The 25,433-nt window shown below is 39.8% G+C and overlaps 2 protein-coding genes across 6 annotated transcripts in view; one reads left to right on the top strand and one right to left on the bottom strand.

Moving 5' to 3' along the window:
* Positions 1 to 667, top strand: part of LOC115104010 (parvalbumin-7) — a 38,704-nt gene extending 38,037 nt beyond the window's left edge. For both annotated transcript variants that reach the window (XM_029625136.2, XM_029625134.2), the window contains exon 5: positions 16 to 667. In XM_029625136.2, coding sequence (XP_029480996.1) covers positions 16 to 41 — 26 coding nt within the window. In that variant the 3' untranslated portion in view covers positions 42 to 667. The remainder of the gene's footprint in view (positions 1 to 15) is intronic.
* On the bottom strand, positions 462 to 25,081 carry LOC115104008 (brain-specific angiogenesis inhibitor 1-associated protein 2-like protein 2). 4 transcript variants are annotated; one of them, XM_029625130.2, is made up of 13 exons: positions 24,855 to 25,081; positions 24,484 to 24,559; positions 23,726 to 23,812; positions 10,791 to 10,852; positions 10,442 to 10,513; positions 8,812 to 8,892; positions 8,344 to 8,463; positions 7,662 to 7,851; positions 7,112 to 7,331; positions 6,087 to 6,152; positions 5,748 to 5,913; positions 4,991 to 5,034; positions 462 to 3,070 (listed from the first exon to the last, which is right to left on the bottom strand). In XM_029625130.2, the coding sequence occupies exons 1-13, from the start codon at positions 24,906 to 24,908 to the stop codon at positions 2,992 to 2,994; spliced, it is 1,317 nt and encodes a 438-aa protein (XP_029480990.2). In that variant the 5' UTR covers positions 24,909 to 25,081; the 3' UTR covers positions 462 to 2,991. The 4 variants fall into 4 exon arrangements, with proteins under 4 accessions (XP_029480990.2, XP_029480991.2, XP_029480992.2 ...); XM_029625131.2 differs by having other exon boundaries at positions 5,748 to 5,910; XM_029625132.2 differs by having other exon boundaries at positions 5,748 to 5,898.
* Between the last annotated feature and the right edge of the window lie 352 nt (positions 25,082 to 25,433).

Below are 25,433 nucleotides of genomic sequence, written 5' to 3'. Positions count from 1 at the left end.
CTTGCTCTCTTTCAGAGTTCGTTGCCCTGGTGCACGAGTAATAGATACCTTCCTAAACCGACTAGCGCTCCACCACCCAGCCCCGATACTCCCCCTCTTCCAGTCTGCAGCCGACCCTCACACGTGCCCCTTCCTCCCCCACCTCATCCCTCCAAATGCCCTCACTGACACCCAGCTCTCTCCCACTCAAGCGCACGGCTACTACTGCACTGGAGGACGGGTGTCGTGGCTTCCGCCCCCACCCCGCTAACTTACCCCTCTCCCCCACTCCCACCCACAACCCCATCCTATTTATTTTTTCCTTTTTATACAAACGTATGTGTTTCTGTTTATGTATAGTTATCAGACCGCCTGGAAGGCCAATAACCTCAAGTTAAAATAATAATGTAGATATTTCAAAATGAGAGAAAGTCACATCTCCTTTGAGTTGATTTTACTTCATCCCCCTTTTTCTCTCTCCCCCCACTCTTTCTCTTTCTCTGTCCCTTGTTTCTGTCTCTTTCTATCTCTCTTTCAACTTTCTGACACTGCTCTCCTCCTTTCCTTTCCTCCCCATCCCTCCGTCCCTCTCTCCTTTGGTAATGAGCTGTTGTAAAAACACACCAAAAGATGAAACTGTGAAAGAACAAAATAAAATAAAATATAAAAATGCCTCAAGAACAACTGACTCACTCCGACGCTTCCTTTAATGTCTCCTCTGTTTGTCTCCTTCTCTTCTCCGATTGGTAGTGCTGAGCAACAAAAAAAAAGCAATCACGGTTTTCGATTTTGGTTTCGATAATATATTTGGCCTTTTACTGCAGTGGCCTAAATCATAGTCACACAGAGTGTTGGTAGCCTTAAACAAATCTACTTTGAAACAGAAGTATACCTCTCATTCACATGTTTATGAAATGTATTACGTTTTGAGTTTTCATCCCAATATTACATCACAGAAGACGGAAATATATCAAAATAGTTTGATGGATTTCTGGCGGCTTTTTAAAACGTATGTTTATAAATTATGTAAACTATTCATAACATTCCACCAATGAGGCCACTAGAGAGTAATTTGGTCATTTGAATGCAGGAAAGGGGTACACGTTAAATGCATTACAAAATAAAACAATTTAAATGATTTTAAAACTTTTTAATGGAAATTACAAACCAAAAATAGTGAACATTCAATTGCCAAAATATTACAAATATTCCATTGTCTCTGTCAGGTCCACATTGGGTAGACATCAATAGAAGATTACTATGATAATAATAACATATTTCAGTTGTGTACATTACTTTGTTTTATCTGATGACTTTATCATTTTTCAGTTCTTAAAGTCATCATCTCATCTCTGCTCAAGTAGTAGCAGCCAGCCAGCCTGACCATCTAACGTTACATTATCTCTGTGCTCCCCATACTGTACTGTCTTTTGTCATCCTGTTTAGCTAGGCTAGCCTGTCTAATAATGCTGCAGGGCAGTCTGCTGAAATCATTTTACTTGTTCTTCAAAGGAGATAAGGAACACTTTCACGTATTGTCTCTACCTCTCTTGTCGTTGTGTTGTGTACATTCCTCTCATGCGGTCTGTTTGGTCTGTGTGTATCTAACATTGTAGGTAATTACCACATTTCTGTGCTGAATTAGGTTTCATTATTGGCTTAATGCTACAGCCAAGCGTAACCACATAGTTCTTGACTTACTTTCTCTTGTGAATTATTTGATTTCTCTCTACAGAAACGGCACGTTGGGCTCACAAAAAAAGAACTATATGGAATTCAAATAAATTAACCAACGTCGGTCAATTGGTTGTTCAATAACCCCCCCCCCAAAAAATACATTTTGGTTAATCGCTCAGCACTACCGAGTGGCCCTCAATAACTAGAAAATAAATGTGTAAAGTATCGCCAGCAACTAAAAAACTTCAGAATCAAGGGATGTATTTCTGTCTGATTAAAGGAATTTGAAACCATGTGAAAAGCAGCTGCAATTTTTATTCTAGCAGTAAAGTAAAAGTAATTTGTTTAGTTACAGCTATAACATTAGCTCAACACTCTCACGTCAGCCATTTACATACTGGGTACACTACCAAGGGTAATTTAGGTTAAGTATCCCATTAGTGGATTAGAATTGACAACCCCGGGTTCTTCACTAGAGTAGTAGGCCACCCTACTGCCTGCATGAACAAACAAACACATACAAATCTTATAGTACATTTACTAAAGGCACTGGACAAAATAGCACTGTTAAGTTAGTAGCTCAAACTCACTTGTCATAACAATCTATCTACATGGCATTCCGAAGAGAAAGATTAGCTCACTGTGGTTCACTGTAGTTTAGCATCAAAGTTACGTATTGGTTTAAACTGCCATATTGTTACTGTACAAGCAAAGCTAAATAAAAGAGCTACTTGAAGACAACAATGCAAAAAGCTTTGATAAAAACAACTTCTTCTACCATGATATTTCCTGTACCTGACATGTATATCCCTGATTCTGAAGAAAAGTGCATAAATGAGCGCTCTCAAAGATTTATCTCACTAAATGAAATAAAAATTATTAATGCCCTTTTCAGGTCAATCAGTGCACCAAGCATATATTAGGGATTCTGGCATCTTACATTGCCCCCTGAACTTCCTTTATCACTGTAGTCATCCGATAAACTCCATAATATGGATATAAATAACCTACTGTACAAGATTGGTATTAGGGGCTGCTTAGGGAAAATTTGGGGCAGTTTTAAGACAGTTTTCAACCATTTGGGAAGGTTTGGGGCAGTTTTAGGGCATCAACCCTAAACCCTAACCCCTGCTGCATGGTAGTGGACGTGTTTCAGGCTGACTACATTTCAGACCCGCCTGGATAAATATTTATTTAACAGATCAGTGAATCATATGATATAGCAGTCAGCTGCACAGTCAATAAAGTGGCATTAAACCATTTTTTGATGCAATCCAACGACTGAAATGTAGTCAACCTGGAACGCGCCCAGTACCTCTCCAGGGCGTGGCCTCTTCACCGACGGAGCCGTGGAGCAGATCGGTCATCTGTGGATGTGGGCTTCAGCTTGACAGTGGCGAAAGGGTTAGTGCCCCTATACAATAAAGACAGATTGAGAGATAAGAGATATTTCAGTTCACACATGATATTGTAACAATATTATTTTAAAACATTTATTAAACCTTTATTTAACTAGGCAAGTCAGTTAAGAGCAAATTATTATCTACAATGACAGCCTACACCAGCCAAACCCAGACAAGGCTGGGCCAATTGAGCGTCGGCCTATGGAACTCCCAATCACAGCCGGTTGTGATGCAGCCTGGAATCGAACCAGGGTGTCTGTAGTGACACCTCAAGCACTGAGACGCAGTGCCTTAGACAGCTGCACCACTCAGGAGCCCCCGTCTAATTTCGAAGTCGCTCCAAATATTTTTGACAGCCTGGGTTCTCCTGCTCCTCTGTATCATTCCGTTTCTCCAAACATCACATTTTGAAGTTAAGGGTTAAGTTTAGGCACTCATATCAATAGTTAAGGTAAGGGTTAAGGTTTGGGATATGGTTAAAACACGAAGTTCAGGCACTCATTCCAATGGTTAAAGGGGCAATCAATCCATTTTTGGACTTATAAATTCATGATATGTACTCATTGATTCTTGAAGAATATAATTTAGAAATGCCTCATAAGCTTAGTTCAACTGTCATACCCCAATAGAACTTCAAATGTAAGCTTATTTTGCCTCAACATTTGTAAACAAAGAAAATGTTAACAAATGTTAAAACTATAATTTTGATAGAATGGATGGCCAGTCTGTATTCATAGCTCTGTCTATGAATTTGAGAGTGATTTCATTTCTCCAGCCCCATCACTTTGCTTTTTATCGAACCAGGGGTGGGTAGTCTGCTTTGTTATTGTTTTTACTGCTGATTGCCACTTTAAGGTAAGGTTTAAGGTTTGGGATAGGTTATATATACAGTATGTATACACTACCATTCAAAAGTTTGGGATTGCTTAGAAATGTCCTTTTTTTGTAAATAAAAGCACATTTTTGGTCCATTAAAATAACATCAAATTGATTAGAAACACAGTGTAGACATTGTTAATGTTGTAAATTACTATTGTAGCTGGAAATGGCAGATTTTTAATGGAATATCTACATAGTCCCATTATCAGCAACCATCACTCCTGCTAATCCAAGTTTATCATTTTAAAAGGCTAATTGATCATTAGAAAACCCGTTTGCAATTATGTTTGCACAGCTGAAAACTGTTGTTCTGATTAAAGAAGCAATAAAACTGGCATTCTTTAGACTAGTTGAGTATCTGGAGCATAAGCATTTGTGGGTTTGATTACAGGCTCAAAATGACTAGAAACAAATAACTGAAACTCGTCAGTCTATTCTTGTTCTGAGAAATTAAGGCTATTCCATGAGAGAAATTGCCAAGAAACTGAAGATCTCATACAACGCTGTGTACTACTCCCTTCACAGAACAGCGCAAACTGGCCCTAACCAGGATAGAAAGAGGAGTGGAAGGCCCTGGTACACAACTGAGCAAGAGGATAAGTACATTAGAGTGACTAGTTTGAGAAACAGACACCTCACAAGTCCTCAACTGGCAGCTTCTTTAAATAGTACACGCAAAACAACAGTCTCAAAGTCAATTGTGAAGAGGCGACTCCCGGGATGCTGCCTTCTATGCAGAGTTGCAAAGAAAAAGCCATATCTGACTGGACAATAAAAATAAAATATTAAGATGGGCACAAGAACACAGACACTGGACAGAGGAACTCTGAAATATTTGTTTCTGTCCATAACTGTCTTCTGAAGCCTACTTGATGGTAATAGCGTTCACTGTTGCCCTTAGTGGCTGGTTTTGATGGCATTTCCCAATGTTCTCGGAACATGGATAAACATCCAATTTCGACATCAATCTCGAACAATCTCTCTAGATATCACTTCTTAGTAATGAATAAACACATATAGGACTGATGAGAACTGCAATGGTTGTTCCTTACTTTGGGAAGAGGTTTGGCCCAGGTGCACCATGGCGCTCTCCTCTCTGCATGGAGAGCAAAGAACACAACTTTAAAGGTATCTATTCCAACCCATGCAATATATATAGACCTGAAACACAGAGAGGGGGGCAGAGCATCTATGGGTGTATAATCCACACCATGCAAAGATCCAACACCATGCAAACACACACACACACACACACACACACACACACACACACACACACACACACACACACACACACACACACACACACACACACACACACACACACACACACACATACACACACACACACACACACACACTCCTCACCCCCCTACACTGTCAGCAGCTGGAGCTTCTCTATTTTAAGCCTTCATTAAACCCCTGCATCCACCAGAAAGAGGGCTGTGGCATCATAGAGAACAACACATCGCCACAGTGCCCCTGCTGGCCGGAGGACAAACATGCAGCAGATTTTAAATACTAACTTCTGTATTTGAAGCTTTCATTACACCTTTACCGCTTTAACTCAATTCTAACTAGCTTTAACTATAACTAGCTTTTCATTACTTGTTATGCCTTACCAAAAACCTGAATAGACACTTTCCTCAGACTGTCATGTTAAAAATAACCAACCAACATTGATTTACCAGAACCACTACGTTAGTGTAGTACAGCAGGCTCACCATAGTGTAAACACTCTCAACACTAGACTTTAATAAGACCTTCATGGCCAACATCAATCCTCAGTGATCACCCAGGCAGCACTACCTTGTTGTCAGAGTGAGACTCTGCCCTTCTCTCTGTGATGGGTGTGATTGGACGCATCTCTGTCTGTCTATTGGGTGGAGGCGGGGGCGGGGGTCTGCCGTGGCTGCTGCTTCCTGATTGGTCCAGCAGGTTGTCCATACTGTGGGCACTCCTAAGGGTGGCGCTACTGAAGGGTCAAAGGTCATCAAAAGTCAAAACAGCATTAGCATTAGCAACTATTTTTAGAATATAAAACACGATCAACATAACTCACTAGCAATGTTTCATAATTCACATATAATTTCACTTGAGGGGAAATTTGGGTGAACTGTCCCTTTAAGAGTGGAGCTAGTGGATCACCTGGAGCCAGTTGATCTAGGGGCCTCCTCCAGTGGCCCCACATAGGCAGCTGGGAACCAGCCCTGACTGTGGGGGGAAACAGAGAAGAAATACATTTCTATGAGTTTCTATGAAGGACAGAGAGCTATGGCAGGCTAGCATTCAGCAAGTCATAAGCAAGTAAGCTAAAAATATATATATTAAAATGGTATTTAACATTTTCTGATACATATCCCAAATACTACAGTATCTAGTGGAGTATCTCTCAAACGGATTGAAGTTTTCCTTATACAATGTTGTTCTGTGAGTTCAGTGGTGTGGGGGCTGTGCTTTGGCAAAGTGGGTGGGGTTATATCCTTCCTGTTTGGCCCTGTCCGGGGGTGTCCTCGGATGGTGCCACAGTGTCTCCTGACCCCTCCTGTCTCAGCCTCCAGTATTTATGCTGCAGTACTTTATGTCTTTATGGGGGGCTAGGGTCAGTTTGTTATATCTGGAGTACTTCTCCTGTCCTATTCGGTGTCCTGTGTGAATCTAAGTGTGCGTTCTCTAATCCTCTCCTTCTCTCTTTCTTTCTCTCTCTCGGAGGACCTGAGCCCTAGGACCATGCCCCAGGACTACCTGACATGATGACTCCTTGCTGTCCCCAGTCCACCTGGCCATGCTGCTGCTCCAGTTTCAACTGTTCTGCCTTATTATTATTCGACCATGCTGGTCATTTATGAACATTTGAACATCTTGGCCATGTTCTGTTATAATCTCCACCCGGCACAGCCAGAAGAGGACTGGCCATCCCACATAGCCTGGTTCCTCTCTAGGTTTCTTCCTAGGTTTTGGCCTTTCTAGGGAGTTTTCCTAGCCACCGTGCTTCTACACCTGCATTGCTTGCTGTTTGGGGTTTTAGGCTGGGTTTCTGTACAGCACTTTGAGATATCAGCTGATGTACGAAGGGCTATATAAATAAATTTGATTTGATTTTGATTTGATTCAGCTCTGCCACGAAGGCAGGGGCATCTCTCTCTCTCTCTCTTTCCCTCCCTCTCCCTCACCGTGAGCTGTTCTCTGCCCGGCCGTAGAGCCAGCCGTTACGGGGATCCTGCACCAGCACGCTCACCACCTCCCCTCGGGAGAAGGGCAGCAGGGTGGGGCTGTTGGAGTTAGCGGGGTGGGACACCAGAGCTCTCATAGGTCTCCCTCCTCCACCTCCACCCAGACCTAGGGACTCACCAATTGAGCTGGAGCAGGAAAGGGTGTTTTGGGGTGATGGGCCTGGACGGGGGGGTGATGGGGGTGAAGGGTGAGAAGGGAGGGAGAAGAGAGGAGAGGATGTGTGAACATCAGAGGGCCAGGAGGGCAGGTCATAGGAGAGGAAAGACACCTGAACACTTTGGGTATGGTATATACATAGTATTTATTTATGGTATGGTTATAGAGCCAGATAAAGGACTCCTGATGGACATAATGTAACTTGTTTTATCATGGACATTGCCATTGATGGCTTCCACCAAAGTAGTCAACTGGGCACAAAGATGAGTACTCTATCTAACTCTATAGGTTTGGTATACTGTAGTGTAGATATACAGTATATCATGCCCCCACCTCTGGAGGGCACTCTTCCCAGAGGCTGCTCCTCTTTGCCTGACCATTGGCTCCCCCTTTCCTCCTCCCTCATTCTGAACGTGTTGTCCTGGTCCAGGCGAGAGGGGTTCTGGGATCCAGGTCCTCTGGTGGCATTGACCTGGTCTCTCCATCCATCAGCTATCTGCTGTAGGCCTCCCCCTGCCCCTGTCTGGCCCATCGAAAACACACACACACATTACATTACTTTCATTGACCTTGTTTATTCATTGACTTTAATCTAGTCAGGAAACTCACTCTCTTCTCTCTTACTTGGGTGACTCTCTCTCTCTCTCTCTCTCAAAAAAAACCCCCAGAAAGCATCAAACTAGGAATGGTGGAGCCTACTTATTCATTCCCTTTAAATCCAAAATTTGGAGAAAACAAGAAAAAGGCCAGCAGCAGGTTGTCATATTGGAAACCAGCCAAGGTTCTTTCTGTGATGAATGTGGTTTATGACACTATTGGAGAGGGCGGTCCTCTGTAGCTCAGTTGGTAGAGCAGGGCACTTGAAATGCCAGGATAGCGGGTTTGCTTCACGGGACCATCCATACGTAAAATGTACGCATGCCTGACTGTAAGTCGGTTTGGATAAAAGCGTCTGCTAAATGGCATAGATTATTGTGTGTGTATGATTAAATGAGAATGTAGTAAGCTACACTACCTTGTTCATGAGATAGACGATGGACTGAGTGAGACCACAGTGTTTCTCAGCCAGGAAACGGTATCTCCTTTCCTCCTCCATCAGAGCCTCATGCTGACTATCCCTCAGGAAGTGAATGTACTCACACACACATGCAATATGTAAATATAAAACTTTCTCAGACACACCCACACTGTGGAAATACTTTACAGGAATGTAAGACAATGGAGTTCTCAATGGTGCACTCTTATTCTTTATTTTTTATTTTATTTTACTCATACTCTTTATCTGACACACACACACACACCAGTGGAGGCTGTTAGGGGAGGACAGCTTATAATAACGGCTGGAACGGCGAAAATGGAATGGCATCAAACACGACACCATTCCACCTGTTCCGTTCCAGCCATCACCATGAGCAGTCCTCCCCAATTAAGGTGCCACCAACCTCCTCTGACACACACACACACAGAGAGAGAGGGGACTGACCTGGTAAGCCCCTCCCCTCAGCTGCCTCTCCAAAGATGTGGCCTGGGTCCGTACCTCCATCTCATATCGCCTCCTGCTGCCCTGGAGGACACATTACACCAACGCCAGATATGGTTACACTGAGTGTACAAAACTTTAGGAACACCTGCTCTTTCCATGACATAGACTGACCAGGTGAATCCAGGTGAAAGCTATGAGCCCTTGTGGATCTCACCTGTTAAATCCACTTCAATCAGTGTAGATGAAGGGGAGGAGACAGGTTAAAGAAGGATTTTTAAGCCTTAAATCCTCTCTGGGGTAGGGGGCAGTATTTTGACATCCGGATGAAAAGCGTGCCCAAAGTAAACTGCTTGTTACTCAGGCCCAGAAGCTAGGATATGCATATAGATTTGGTATATTTGGATAGAAACACTCTAAATGTTTCTAAAACTGTTAAAATAATGTCTGTGAGAATAACAGAACTGATTTGGCAGGTGAAACCCAGAGGACAAGCCATCCAGGGAAAAATATAGTGAGGTCATAGGATTTTTCCAATAGTTTTCTATGGGATGCCCTTTTTATAAGGAACCTGGTTGCAGCTCCTATGGCTTCCACTAGATGTCAACAGTCTTTAGAAATTGTTCAATGTTTTTCTTTTGGTAAATTAAGAAGTAGTGCTATTCATTGTAAGTGTCACTCCAGGTGTTTTGATGCGCATGAACTGGAGCGCGCTTCATGTTGTTTTTATCGGGTATTAGAAACAGTTTATTCCATCTTAAATTTGATCGATTATTTACGTTTTGGGGTACCTGAGGTTGGATTAGGAACGTTGTTTGAAATGTTTGGACCAAGTTTACAGGTAACTTATTAGATACTTTGTAGGCATGTTGGGTGAGTTGAAACCGGTGTATTTATGAATCAAACGCGCCAAATAAATTGAAATTTTTGGGAGATAAAGAAGAACATTATCGAACAAAAGGACTATTTGTGATGTTTCTGGAACATTTTGGAGTGCCAACAGAAGAAGATCTTCAAAGGTAAGGCATTAATTATATCGCTATTTCTGACTTTTGTGGCGGACCTGCCTGGTTGAAATATCTTTTTCATGGTTTTGTATGCGGGGCGCTGTCCTCAGATAATCACATGGTTTGCTTTCGCCATAAAGCCTTTTTGAAATCTGACACAGCGGCTGGATTAACAAGAAGTTAAGCTTTTTTTGATGTATAACACATATTTTCAAGACTGTTAAATATTCTAATTGAGTATTTTTGAATTTCGTGCTCTGCAATTTCACCGGATGTTGGTCAGGTGGGACGCTACCGTCCCACGTACCCTAGAGAGGTTAAGACAGATGAGAGATGGATTGTGTATGTGTGCTATTCAGAGGGTGAATGGGCAAGACAAAAGATGTAAGTGCCCTTGCTAGATGCACCAGTTTGAGGGTGTCAAGAACAGCAACGCTGCATGGTTTTTCACGCTCAACAGTATCCCGTATGGTCCACCATTCTTGAGCACTGCCCACTACTTCTCTACTCCCTTCTGATTCTGTCTGTGCGCCATCCCATGCTCTTTACTACACTACTTCTGTACTGTCAACACAAGGGGGTATCGTATGTGAAAAAGGGGTATGTACAGGAGAGTGGCTACTCACTGCTATGTAGTCCTTATCCAGTTTGACATTGTTGTCCATCTCCTGCAGCCCCTCAGAGTGGAACCAGCGGAACTAGAGAAACACAGAGAACAGTTATTATGATCGCACTAGTTGAAACACCACTGGTAAGCCAAACAATCACATCTCAAACTGACAGCAAACCGTGTTGTGACACCATCTAGTAAAATATACAGTACAATATCTTAATAAGTGGGTTGCTTAGTTGTGAGTTGTTTTGACAGGTGAATAACTACAACCAAGGTACAATTGCAATGCACTCTTAATTCTTCAAAATGACTCGTGCAGTGCTACTGGTCTACTGTTTGATGAGGAGAGTAAAGTAACCTACTGTTGCTTCCAGTTCAGCGGTGAGTCGCCTCTGGTTCTCTGAAATCTGAATCAGGACATCTCCTGTGAGACACAATGCAAAATGATTATCATAGGTCCCAAAAAGAGAGACACACAGTCAAAACACACACATACTCCCCCCCCACCCCCCACCCCCCACCCCCCACCCACTGTACAGGTCTACACTGTAGAATTCACTGTAAAATATCGTAAATGTGTTTTCATGCACATCTGTAATTTTACATATATTTTTTTCGGCATTTAGCAGATGCTCTTATTCAGAGAGACTTACAGGTAGTGTATTCATCCTAAAACAGCTAAGTGGGGCAACCAGCTAGGTGGGGCAACCCTACCTGTTTGAAGAGGTAGGGTTTCAGATGCTTTCGAAAGATGAGCAAGGACTCTGTTGTACTAGATTCAGGGGGAAGCTGGTTCCCCAATTGGGGTGCCAGGACAGAGAAGAGCTTGGACTGGGCTGAGTGGGAGCTGTCCTCCCGTATGGGTGGGAATGCCAGAAGACCAGAGGTGGCAGAACAAAGTACTCGGGTTGGGCTGTAGGGTTTAAGCATAGCCTGAAGATAGTGAGGAGCTGTTCCTCTTGCTTCTCCGTAGGCAAGCACCATGGTCTTGTAATGGATGCGCGCTTCGACTGGAAGCCAGTGGAGTGTGCGGAGGAGCGGGATGACATGGAAGAACTTTGAATACCAGGCGGGCTACAGCGTTCTAGAAACGTTGCAGGGGTTTGATGGCACAAGGCAGTAAAACACTGTAGAATGCACAGAAAAATACCTTAAATGTGTTTTACAGAATAAATGATGGTGCATTGTGAGAAAATGCTGTGGGCGGGGAATGAGTCTCTGGCCCACTAACATATTTTATGGCATGCCTTGTAAAAAGATATCGTTTTTGCACCAATACAGTAATATACTGTACAATGTTTCAGGAATTTTACAAACCTTGTTCCAAAAATCTACAGTAACTTACTGGTCCATTTCTGCCAGTAATTCACTAATTTGATATTGATTACTAGTCTGCAGCTAGGAATTCGGTATCATTGAACGCGAAGAACGACAACTGCCGAAACAACCATTCTATAACAAATGAACTATCCCCTCTCACCAAGAGAGAGAGAGAGAGAGAGAGAGAGAGAGAGAGAGATCATGAGAGAGAGAGACGAAACTCTCCAACAGAAACAAACTTTTCACCAGCGATCAAGACGACACACTGAGCGTAAATATATATATTGATTGCAATTGTTCCCGAATGAGTGAGCGTTCATGTGCAAAGGATTAGCATTTCAATTGTTATAATTATCACTCTGTGGTGACTTCTTAGTCGACCCCCACTTCCCCTTTTGTCTAACAAGCCACCATGCTGGTTTAGCCCACTAGGGCACATTCCCCTATTATTTCTTGTAACCACGTTTACCTTGTTTGTTTGTTTATGCATTTCTGTGAATTACTTAGTTAGTAATAAATAAATGATTTAAGACACTTGATGTATGGATGACTCATAGTGAAGACTGGGTCCGTGCAGATAACCAACTATTTATGACGTTTCAAATGAGACTAACGTGAGGTAAAGTAAATAATTCATAAGACTATGGATCAGATATGAAAATATCTGAAAGGTTATATTAGGAAATTATAACCTAGTAATGTCACGGTCGTCCTCCTCTTCATCTGAAGAGGAGAGGCGAGAAGGATCGGAGGACCAAAATGCGGCGTGATATGTGTTCATCATGAATTTTAATAAAGAAAACACTGAACACTGAAACACTATACAAAAACAGTAAACAAAATAACAACCGTGAAGCTAATGCGAGCTGCGCTGAAACAAGCCATCAACATAGACAATCACCCACAAACAAACAGTGCAACCCAGGCTACCTAAGTATGATTCTCAATCAGAGACAACTAATGACACCTGCCTCTGATTGAGAACCATACTAGGCCGAAACATAGAAATCCCAAATCATAGAAAATCAAACATAGACTGCCCACCCAACTCACGCCCTGACCATACTAAATAAATACAAAACAAAGGAAATAAAGGTCAGAACGTGACAAGTAATCTGAATATTTTTCATTGGTGCCCCGACTTCCTAGTTAATTACAGTTACATGATTAATCAGTTGATCGCATTTTACTAATTACAGAGAATCTTTGATAAAAACCATAAGTCTTCAATTTAGTAATAGTAAAGACACGACACTGATATGGGTAAAATTGTGAAGAGTTGTAACTAGAGGGGGGTTGGAGGGGGTGTATTTGTTTTTGTGTAATTAAATAGGTAGAATTATTGTCCTGTAGCTAATTAACCTTGGAATCTGTGATTTATTACAACAAATATGATAAAATAATGATTTTCAAGCTCGTTTGATGCCTGCATTTCTACATATCTGCAAAAGTGATTTGAATTCATATTAAGAAGTGTTGATTATTTGGTGTCAGGCAAGCACAGCAAGGAAGAACGCAGTGAGATATGCAACATAAGCATTATGTTTTTGCAAAATGTTCACTGCAAGAATGTGGGGCGCTTCATTTCGGTCACGCAGGGATCAAATTCCCCCCGGAGTCAGCACCAGGTCTTCAGGGCTAAGCCCCGGATGTTCTGAATGTCTAGTGATGTTCCTGGTTCTGAATACTTTCTGAATGCACTGTATATATGGGTCTTTCTACAAACTAGGGTACCAGTGAGGATTTCCCACACTGTAAAACGTGTTACTACTAAAGTTACAGTTAAAGTCATTGATAATAATCAGCCATTTTTTTAATTTTTTTTTTTTTTTTCTAGAGGGTGGATCAGCTTAATATTGTGGAAATAATGTTGCTTCCAATGTAATTGTCTGCATCATTTCCAATCCCCCATATTTTTGGGGTAAATATATATATCCATACACGCATGCATATATATACACATATATACATACACATACCTATATAGACATACATACTTTTTTAAAGAATATACCTTTATTATTATTCCCCGCAAACCCTTCCGCCGATCCCCCAATTGGAGTAAACTAATAAACACTTCTGCTTCTACCTTCACTCCATACATCTTATACACACTCTACAGACACAGTCTACTTTACAATAGTTCTCTCTTGTTTGTTCTTAGTCCTTCCTCTATTTCTGATGTCCAACCAGTTTGATTTATATTTGTAACTATGCTATTTCACAAAAGCTTTGAACCTATATACATTCTACAGATCCCGTATGCCCTACATTGTTTATCTTGTTATTAGTCCCACCCTTCAGCTCCACTCAACCCCTCCCATCTGTCTCTCAACATCATCCATTTCGGATTTCTACTTGCCATATATTTTTCAACTGTGCTGTGATGCTTCACAAAATAATTGAACCTTCCTATTCTCATAGCTCCTACAGATTGTAAATAAAAAATAAACATTTTTGCTAAAATAATTCTTATATTATTGATTGATTGACTATGGCTTTTCAAATCACCCAGTATTGCTATCTGTAGTGTTTGTTCTAGGCAAATGTTGCAATTCTTCAGCCATTCCTGGACCTGTGACCAAAATTTAGCTACATATGGACAATACCAAAATAAATGATCTAATGACTATGCCTCCTCACAGCAGAATCTGCAGAGCTTAGGAAGATTGTATCCCCCATATATATAACATTCTATTAGTTGCAATAATTTTGTATAGTCATTTATATTGACAAATTTGAAGTTTTGAATCCGGTGTTGTTTTGCGTATCAATTTATAAACCATGTGCCATGGAATGGGTACATCGAAAATCTCTTCCCAACTATTTTGCAATTTATATGGCACAGCTGTCAGTTTTTTGGTCCTTAAATGAAATTGGTATATGTTTTTATTTATCACACTTTTCTTTAACCATTTATGTTCTTTAATAAAGGGCCGACATACAAGTTCCTTGCTTTTTTCCCCTTCTACTTGCCTCTTCCATTTTTGTGGTAATGCTGCAATTAATTGGTTGTAATTTTGGGTAGAGCAGACATTTCCATATGTCTGTGTTAGCTGCATGTGTGACATAACTCCACCAGTCCTATTTATGATATCATTCACTAAATGTATACCTTTTTTAATAATTTCTTCGATAAATACAGTTTTTTTTAAATCAATTAGTATATTTGAATTTAACCACAATATTTGTCGTACTATTTCTTCTGTCCTTTCAGGTGGATTAAACTGAAATTGCAACCAACCTTCTAAGGATTATTTAAAAAATTAAGATATTTTGGAGATTATTTTCTTTTCAAACAAAATGAAGTGAGCAGGTGTAATCTGAATAAAGGGGAAAAGGCCCTTCCTGAATATAGGATGAGACATTCGTACCAATTGACTAGAGAACCATTTTGGATTTAAGTATAACTTTTGTATGACTGATGCCTTTAGTGAGAGGTCTAATGCTTTAATATTTAATAATTTCTGCCCACCGAATTCATATTCGTTATATAAATATGCCCTTTTAATTTTATCTGGTTTGCCGTTCCAAATCAAATTTAATATTTTTTGTTCATATAATTTAAAAAGCAGGTCACTAGGTGTAGGCAAAACCATAAGCAAATAGGTAAACTGTGATATAACTAAGGAGTTAATCAGGGTGATTTTTCCACAAATAGACAGGTATTTTCCTTTCCAGGGTAGCAAGATCTTATCTATTTTTGCTAACTTTCTATAAAAATGTATTGGAGTGAGATCATTTCTTTCCTTTGGGATTTGTATACCGAGTATGTCTACATCTCCGTCAGACCATTTAATTGGTAAACTACATGGTAATGTTAAATGTGAATTTTTTAGTGATCCAATACGTAATATGGTACATTTATCATAATTTGGTTTTAATCCAGAGAGGATAGCAAAAGTATCTAGATCCTCTAAGAGGCCGTGGAGAGACTCCAATTGTGGTTTTAAAAGAAAACATGAATCATCAGCGTACAATGACACCTTAGTTTTTAGGCCACGGATTTCTAATCCCTTGATATTATCGTATGATCTAATCTTTGCAGCTAACATTTCGATGGCAATAATAAATAGATATGCCGATAGCGGACAACCTTGTTTTACTCCTCTAGATAGTTTAAAACTTTCTGAGATGTAGCCATTATTTACTATTTTACACCTAGGGTTACTATACATAACCTTAACCCATTTTATAAGAGATTCCCCAAAATTGAAATATTCTAGGCATTTATATATAAACTCCAGTCGTACTTTATCAAAAGCCTTTTCAAAATCAACTATGAAAACCAGGCCTGGTGTCCCCGATATTTCGGTGTTCTATTGTTTCCAGTACTTGTCTTATATTATCTCCAATGTATTGTCCATGTAAAAACCCTGTCTGATTAGGATGAATAATATCTGACAATACTTTTTTAATTTTTTTTACTTTTTTAATGTGCCAAGCATTTTGCTAGGATTTTTGCATCGCAACACTGAAGTGTAAGAGGTCTCCAATTTGTTAATGGACTGGATCTTTATATATACCACTTGGGTCCTGTTTCAGTAATAATGATATCAGATCTCCTTGTTGCGTGTCTGATAATCTACCATTTATATAGGACTGGTTAAAACAAGCCAACAATGGTCCTTTGAGTATACCAAAAAATGTTTTGTATACTTCCACTGGTATGCCATCCAGCCCTGGAGTTTTCCCATCCTTAAAGGCCCCAATTGCCTCAAGCAGTTAATTTGTTAATCTGTAATTTGGCCTTCACGTGAGTCTTTCTGTACAGATATTAATTTTACATTATTATTAGGAAAAAATCCATACAATCAGTTTCAGTTAGTGGAGATGGAGGAGACTGAAATGAAAACATATTCTTAAAGTACTTTACTTCCTCTTTCAAAATATAATTTGGTGAATCATGCGTGACTCCATCATTTGTAACAAGTTTTAATACATTTTTTTGGTAGCATTTCTATATTGAAGATTGAAAAAGAATTTGGTGCATTTTTCCCCATATTCCATCCAGTTCGCTTTATTTTTATAATATATTACACTAGATCTTTCTTGAATAAGTTCCTCCATTTCTTTTTGTTTTTCCTCTAACTTATTCTGTGCCTCTATAGTACCGTTTTTATTGCTATCTAACTGTACTGTTAGTCCTTCAATTTCCTTTGTTAATATGGACTCTATTCTAAATTGCTTTTGTTTTATAGATGAGTACTGAATTGCATTGCCTCTAAATGCACATTTAAAAGTGTCCCATACAGTAAGGGTACCTATGTTATGTCTGAAAACGTCAGTTATAAATTCTTCTGTCCTAGTTCTAAACAATTTATAATCTAGTAGGCTTTGATTAAATGTCCAATATCTTCGCCCACGTGGAAATTCGTAAGATATGCCAATTATGTGATGATGCGACCGCATTCTGTCCCCTATCAACACTTTTTAAACTTTTGGTATAAGAAAGTAGTCAAGGCGACTAGCTTGATTAAGCCTCCGCCATGTATATCTCACTAGGTCAGGGTATTTAAGTCTCCATATATCCACTAATTCCAATATATCCATGACATTCATGATTTCCTTAAATGCCTGAGGGTGATAGTTTGTAGTGTGATTTCCTTTCCGGTCCATAGAGGTATTTAAGACCGTACTAAAATCTCCCACCATAATAATAGAGTCTAGTGTTGCTTGTAGAGTTGATAGATTCTTATATATATTTTCAAAGAAGCTCGGATCATCATTATTAGGACCGTATAGGTTAATAAGCCATATCTGTTTATTGTGCAATAACACATTTAAAATAATCCATCTACCTTTTTATTTTTATTTTTATTTAACCTTTATTTAACCAGGTAGGCTAGTTGAGAACAAGTTTTCATTTGCAACTGCGACCTGCGACCTACCTTGAGGATCTGTTTGGACAATTTTAACATTTGGATCAAAATTATTGTTAATTAAAACCATCACCCCTTTTGAATTTCTTTGCCCATGGGAGAAGTATATTTCGCCCCCCCCCCCAGTTCTTTTTCCACAAAACTTCATCTAAAACTGTTGAATGGGTTTCCTGTAAACAATAAATATTATATTCCTTCTCTTTTAGCCAGGTAAATACTGATTGTCTTTTCTTATTATCTGCTAGGCCATTACAATTGTAATTGGCTATACTTATTTCACCACCTATCATAATGAGACACAACTTTCAATTATTTTTATCAAAATATATGTTTGTAAACGTACCATTAAAAAGTAACATGATGATGGAGTGTCTATATAGCTGTACCATGATCTTTGCCTTTCTACTAAGTAAACCTCCAATTGGTCCCTACTATTCCACCCGCTAAAAGCCCTCCTCATCCCGAGTTGGTTTGTCAGCCATTTTCTTTACATGTCATTACATTAAAATACAATTACACCCAAAAGCGATATTTTGGTTTCATTAGTCCATTGTTGACATAGTCACAAAACGTTTTTCTTGATAGCAATCAAGTTTTCAAGATATGTAACTTTCAAAATACAGAAATCATCACCTTATGATCAGCATCAAATGATTTGTGTATTTTGAAAGTTACATATCTTGAAAACTTAGAACCTCCCGAGTGGCGATGTGGTCTAAGGCACTGCGTCACAGTTCTATTTGGGCCACTGGAGATTCTGGGTTTGAGTCCAGGCTCTGTCGTAGTCGGCTGCGATTGGGAGACCCATAGAGGCGGTGCACAATTGGCCCAGCGTCGTCCTGGTTAGGGGAGGGTTTGGCCGGCAGGGATGTCCCATCACGCACTAGTGACTCCTGTGGCGGACCGGGCGCAGTGCACGCTGACAGTTTTTTTGTATAGCGATCTCAGATACGCGGCATAATTTTGCATCTCCTTATGTAGGAGAGACTATTGTGCAACACCCAACGCCTATTAATTATTCTAAATATAATGACAACAAGTTACATAGCCTAGCCAGCTAATTTACAATATGATATATAAATCAATACAAGGGACTCGAATCACGGTCTACTTGAACTTGAATTTGGAGCTCAGAAATTAAAGTACTGGAATAGGCCTATACCTTGAAAATCTGACATTTCCTCAATTTGGTGCTTGAAAAGTCATTGTAATTATTGTAGCCAATCTATGTTATCCTGCTCTCTTATACTTATCCGTGATTTCATTTTGATCCGTTTTTGTGAGAGATTTGGCAACTTTCACTTATTTTCCGCTGCTTCAATTGAAAGTGGTAAAACAACATGTGGTTATTATGAGGAGGACAACATCTAATGTTAGCTTCAACTTGGCTTTCCATACAAATCCTTTGATTAAAAAAGGAAGCTGGTTTTTAGTCACTTTCTCATTATAAAAACAGCAATGGTGAGATGAATGTTACAACTAGCATTATTATGTGTGCCGACGTCGGCCACAGAGACTACAGAAAAAAACAGCATGTATAAATCCAAACTGTACAAAAATACAAACGCAACATGCAACATTTTCAAAGATTTTACTGAGTTACAGTTCTTATAAGGAAATCAGTCAATTGAAATGAATGAATTAGGACCTAATCCATGGATTTCACATGACTGGGAATATTTTAGTCAGGCAAGGTGTCGCTTATTTCCCCCAGTGTATTTATCCCTGTGTTTCCTGTCTCTCTCTGTGCCAGTTCGTCTGGTATGTTTCCAAGTCAACCAGCGTTTTCCCCGTTCTCCTGATTTTTGCATTCTCCTTTTTATAGTCCTCCAGGTTTTGACCATTGCCTGTTTCTGGACTTTGTATCCACCTGCCTGAGCATTCTGCCTGCCTTGACCATGAGCCTGCCTGCCACTCTGTACCTCCTGGACTCTGATCTGGTTTTGACCTGTTTGCCTGTCCACGACCATTCTCTTGCCTACCCCTTTGGATTAATAAACATTGTAAGACTCCAACCATCTGCCTCCTGTGTCTGTATTTGGGTCTCGGCTTGTGCCTTGATACAGATAATTGTAAGGTCCCTCAATTCCAGTAGTGAATTTCAAGCACAGATTTTCAACCACAAAGACCAGGGAGATATGGTAAATAAGTTTGTTTTTTTATATAAAAAAAAAATAGACCTTGAATATCCCCTTGAGAATGGTGAAGTTATTAATTAGGCTTTGGATGGTGTATCAATTAACCCAGTGACTATAAAGATACAGGTGTCCTTCCTAAATCAGTTGCCAGAGAGGAAGGAAACTGCTCAGGGATTTCACAATGAGGTCAATGGTGATTTTAAAACAGTTACAGAGTTTAACAACATTGTAGTTACTCCACAATACTAACCTAATTGACAGACTGAAAAGAAGGAAGCTTGTACAGAATACAAATATTACAAAATATACATCATGTTTGCAACAAGGCACTTAAGTACTACTGCAAGAAACGTGGCAAAGAAATGTACTTTTTGTCCTGAAAACAAAGCATTCTGTTAGGGGCAAATCCAACACAACTCATCCATTCAAAGTTGGAATGAAAGTTACTTATTCTGGCTTTCACACAGAGTTCATAACAGTAAATCCATTTCTATTAGCCCTTCATATTTTCAAACATGATGGTGGCTGCATCATGTTTTGGGTATGCTTGTCATCAGCAAGGACTAGGGATTTTTTTTAAATAAAAATAAACGGAATAGAGCTAAGCACAGGCAAAATCCTAGAGGAAACCCTTGTTCAGTCTGCTTTCCACAATAACCGAAAACACAAGGCCAAATTTACACTGGATTTGCTTAACAAGATAACATTGAATGTTCCTGAGTGGCCTACTTACAGTTTGGAATTAAATCTGCTTAAAATGGCAAGACTTGAAAATGGCTGTCTAGCAATGATCAACAATTAACTTGATAGCTTGAAGAATGTTTTTAAAGAATAATGGGCAAATATTGAACAATCCAGGTGTGAAAATATCTGAGATTTACCCCAAAAGACTCTGCTGTAATCACCATCAAAAGTGCTTCTACAAAATATTGACACGGGGTGTGTATAATTATGTAAATTAGATATTTATGTATTTCATTTTCAAAAAATGTGCTAAATATATAAAAACATGTTTTTACTTTGTCATAATGGGGTACTGTGTGTCAATGTAATCCATTTTGAATTCAGGCTGTAACAACAAAATGTGGAATAAGTCAAGAGGTATGAATACTTTCTGAAGGAACTGTGTATCTATAAATATATATATATATATATATATATATATATATATATATATATATATATATAGATGAATGGTCTTGAGAACTAAAGTTTTGTTTTACTTTGATTAGCGTAATGTTAGCTAGACACCACAAGTGTTTATCCAGATAATGAAAATGCACCCGCCTAAAAGAAAATTGTAATTTCAGGTGTGCATGATCTCAAATCCGGGCGGCCCTATACGCAAGTTGTGTAGGGCCCCATAATTACGCAACGGCCCGCATCCCCGTGTCAACTTCGATGAGAGGATGATGCGGAACTATCCTTCTGGTCACGAAAAGAGAAGGAAAAAAACACAATGGGAGTGAATTGCGGGAACAGCAATCAGGTAAACTTGTGTTCTCTCCTCTCCAAGTTTTATGTCAGCAAATAACAGTAACGTTAAGTTGATGTGCTAGCTTGCAGTGCATCTCTCTCTAGTCTGTCATGTCTTGCTAACCTAGCTGGACAGTACACCTCTTGGTCTGTCTGTGTCTTGCTTGCTTGCCAGCCACTTCCATGGCTGTGTTCTGTGACTTTGTGCCTGACAAAAGTGACAAAAGGGCAACTGTGTTTATAAACTGCAGCTCGGAAAAGATGACCTGGTCGCGCATCTAGGCCCCACTCGAGCTAAAGAACTGTAACGTTCACCACCACATACTGTATACATTGAACTCGTGAAAAGTGTGAGATGCTGTCAAGAAACACTGGCATATTTTATCATCGGACCCAGCTTTGCCAGCTGAATTTAAGAATCCACCACTTATTTATTGTATATAGGAGAGGTCGCAATTTACGCGATAAATTGATCCATGCCAAATGCCAGCCACAAAATAAAATCCGCCAGGCTATTTTACACCCTCTTCCGAATTGTAGCTGTAAATGCAGAGTTTACGCACAGTGCAACAATATGAAGTGTGAATATTTCTTCCACCCACATAAAGGAAAACGGTTCCAAATTAATGACATTATTACGTGCTCCACCACCCGTGTTATCTATATTATTAAATGCCCATGTGGGCTGTGCTAAAACCTCTTGTTCTCTTGTTCTCTCAAACAGAATCAGTGAACACAAAAGTTCAACTAGGAGAAACGACAGGGATTATCCAGTCGCAGTACATTTTAATGACCTACATGACATTTCTACCTTTTTAGATTTTGTGGCATAGAGAAAGTTAATATATATCAGACAGTGGAGGTGATGTAAATAACTCTGAGCAAAAGAGAATGTTTATGGATTTTCATCCTCCAGACATGATTTCCTGAAGGTCTTAATGATGAAATGCCTATGTGTATTATGTTGTAAATGTGAATTTGAATTATGCCCCTGTTTCAGATTACTCTGACGTTTTTCTTGCGGTGTACCCAATGATTAATGAAAACTTGCTTGGTAGGTCGATGACCCCCATTGTGGTTTTACAGATGTGTTTAATATGTTTTATGTACACACTTTATTCAAATATTTATTAAATGCATATTGTTATATTTGGTTATTTGGTAACATTTATTTGTTTTTCTTCGACTCCAACCCCATTCGATGTGTGGAATGGATGTGGGTGGGGCTATGCCTACATAACGGTGCTCAAAGTTTATTAAAGGTCAGTGATACTATCAAGAGCAGTGTGCTGGTTTCTTATTTTTTCTCACTTCCCCTGTGAGAACCATGAGCAGGGGCTGATTTGGCTATACGTTACTATATATTTTACAGGAAATGTTTTACAATGTGGGAGAAGTCCAATCAGTGAATGCTCAACTAGACTGAATCAGTTTTATGTGGGCTTCCATAGCCAACCTTACACAGATGTAGGATCTTAATTTGAGCCAGTTTGCTACAGCAGGAAAATAATCCTGGAGCAACAGGAAATGTGAATTATTATGTATAGTTAGTTCACTTTTTTGTTGGGGTTGATACATTTTCCGTAAGGTAAAATCATGTTTGAAATTTCTAAGTGGAAATTGCAAACTTCAGAAGCCTTTTTAAACCTCAAATACGGTACATGTTTTACATGTACATGTAGCAAACTGGCATTACAGGAAAGTTCTTCTGCAACAGGGTGATCAAATTAAAATCCTACAATGCCTTTTAGCCTCAGTGTCTGTAAGTGGCTAGGTTCAGGCTGGATTAAATGAATTTAACAGGACCCACAGTCTGTCCCTGGATTCCACTGCTATTGTACAGACAACAAGGGCTCCGGTTGCATTATACCTCTTATTAGCATTATGAGTGAAATGGGAAGACTGACTCTGGACCAGGTGTTATGGTTAAACTCACGCATAGGTTGTCTTGTTATCTCAAAATGCATCAACATTGATGTGGGCAAAGTACATTTTAATTCATATACCACTATGGGGTAAAAAAATAACATAGATATACGCACCTACGCCCTCTGTACCTCTGCTCTATACAAACAGGAACAGACTGTGTATGGCAACAAAAAAAGAAATAACTCACACGCATACAGACTGTGCTATTCAACCCCACTCAACCCAGTGTCCACCCTCTGTCCCATACACACACATGCACACACGCAAACGTCTAGAGTTATTGTGACGGTAAAAGGAAGTATACCAATGTGCTGCCTGTCAGATAAACTTTGCTCTGTGTGGTTCGGTGAAGGACACTGCAGTGATTGGGGTAATAACCACAACCATAAACAACACAAAGGACCAACACAGTACATGTTTCTCTAGCTTTGTTCCTGCATCTCTACCTTTCTCATACTCTTTAACTGACCTGATGCACACCATACGGCAGACACACGCACATATGTCATGTGCACGCGCGCGCACACACACAGGGAATGAAGAGGTTCTTACCAATCAAGCGAGACGATATGGTGTGGAAGGCCTGCTCCCCTATCTTAGCAAGGGTGCTGAAGTAAGCCTCACTGGTTATCGCGAGGGCTAAACACACACACACACAGAAACAAGCAGGCAATTGAATTGCATATCCAGCTGATATGATTCACTTAGCTGACAATCCCAGAGTTAGACTCATGCCAGTAAAAGCACAACGAACACATTCATCTGAAAGCAGAAAATTGCAGAAAGGTTGTTTAATATGCATCAACAGATTAATCTATAATTCATTCAGATAGCTGGGTCTATCACATATACATGTTCCATATCTCATTGCTTTGGAGTGGAAAAGGACTGGTGCAGACAGAACAATAAATGGACAGACATATTTACATTCAGCAGCTCAACCAATAGAAACATGTGTAGGTTATATTATGGCCTATAAGTCCATGGTAATAAATATTCCCAGGTGATATGGCAGCACTTTACGAGGGAAACCTTATGAACTCTGACAAAATGAAAATACATTTGCATTTATTTCCAGGAGGGGCACGGCCAAGGATCTCTCATTGATGGGATTTAATAGCAACGATGTGGAAGCATCGTATAGATCTGAGAAGGACCTCTAGTAGAAATCAGAGTCATATACTGTATGTATGACTCTGCTGAGAATGACTCTTTTGTCACATTTACTCTATTTTATTGGAACACTTCATCGCATTCAAATGCATGCCACAAAGGTCATCCGTTTCACTTCCTTTCTTTCTCATGCTCACCTTGGAAAGCCTGCATGTAGCTGTTTCCCAAAGACACTAGCTTCTGTAGACTTGGGTTGAACTGATCCATCAGGCTCTGTTAACACACACACACACACACACACACACACACACACACACACACACACACACACAGTGAGACATTGAAAGGCGTGGTGCTTATCTTGGACAGTTAGCTGTATAGATACACCCTGTTCATAAGTCATATTGTATTTATTCATAGAATACAGTACTGCTCACAAGTATAGTGCACCAAATTGAACAGTATATACATACAAACAACAAATGTGCATTGCAAGTTAGGCCTTCAGTTTAAGTTTATATCTAGGGCCATGCTAAAATTGCCAAGAGTTCAAACCAATCTCACTCACCGCATATATGCCCAAAGTAGAGCGATGCAACTGGTCGATGTTTTGTCCAGACATTCGGACGCTCAAAGTATTCCCACTTGCTGAAATGTTTAATCTATTTATTTACACGTTATGAAACATAAGGCGACAGTCCCGAAAGTCCCCTATCTGTATCAACGTGGATGTTCTAATTCACAGGAAACTGGGCGAGGAGCACAACAGAATGTGTGAGGAATTGACACTGGAGCTCAGAGAGGACTATTGTAAATTATTAATCAAGTCAAAGCCAGAAACGACTCAGCAACACAGAACGCGCGGCGACTAGTGGCCTGGTGGGAAAAATACATCTAATTAAGCTTTACAAAGATAGGTTAGTAGTGTAAGTAAGGGCCTTAAAGGGCCATTTTCATTGTCTCCTGCACAATACCAGTGTCTACATGAAAATGGTGCAGTTCTACATTTTGTAGAAAAATATATAAAGTTCTAGCCGATGACATCAAAAGTTAAACAGTTTAAAGATAGTGATTGTCAAACACTATGGGTTTCGGGCAAGAAAATACCCGTCCCTCTGGCTAGAAACTAGTTGCAGGTTTAGAAAAT

The sequence above is a fragment of the Oncorhynchus nerka genome, linkage group LG21, assembly GCF_034236695.1.
Source record: "Oncorhynchus nerka isolate Pitt River linkage group LG21, Oner_Uvic_2.0, whole genome shotgun sequence".
Classification (NCBI taxonomy): Eukaryota; Metazoa; Chordata; class Actinopteri; order Salmoniformes; family Salmonidae; genus Oncorhynchus; species Oncorhynchus nerka.
The sequence above is the reverse complement of the archived record's forward strand: the minus strand, read 5'-3'. Positions and strand labels throughout refer to the sequence as shown.

Coding starts and splice junctions, on each gene's coding strand:
- LOC115104008 (XM_029625130.2), bottom strand. CDS start 24,908: ATGTCTGGACAAAACATCGACCAGTTGCATCGCTCTACTTTGGGCATA. Junction 23,813..24,483: donor CTACATGCAGGCTTTCCAAG/GTGAGCATGAGA, acceptor GTGTGTGTTTAG/CCCTCGCGATAACCAGTGAG. Junction 7,332..7,661: donor GGGAAGAGTGCCCTCCAGAG/GTGGGGGCATGA, acceptor CCCCCCGTCCAG/GCCCATCACCCCAAAACACC.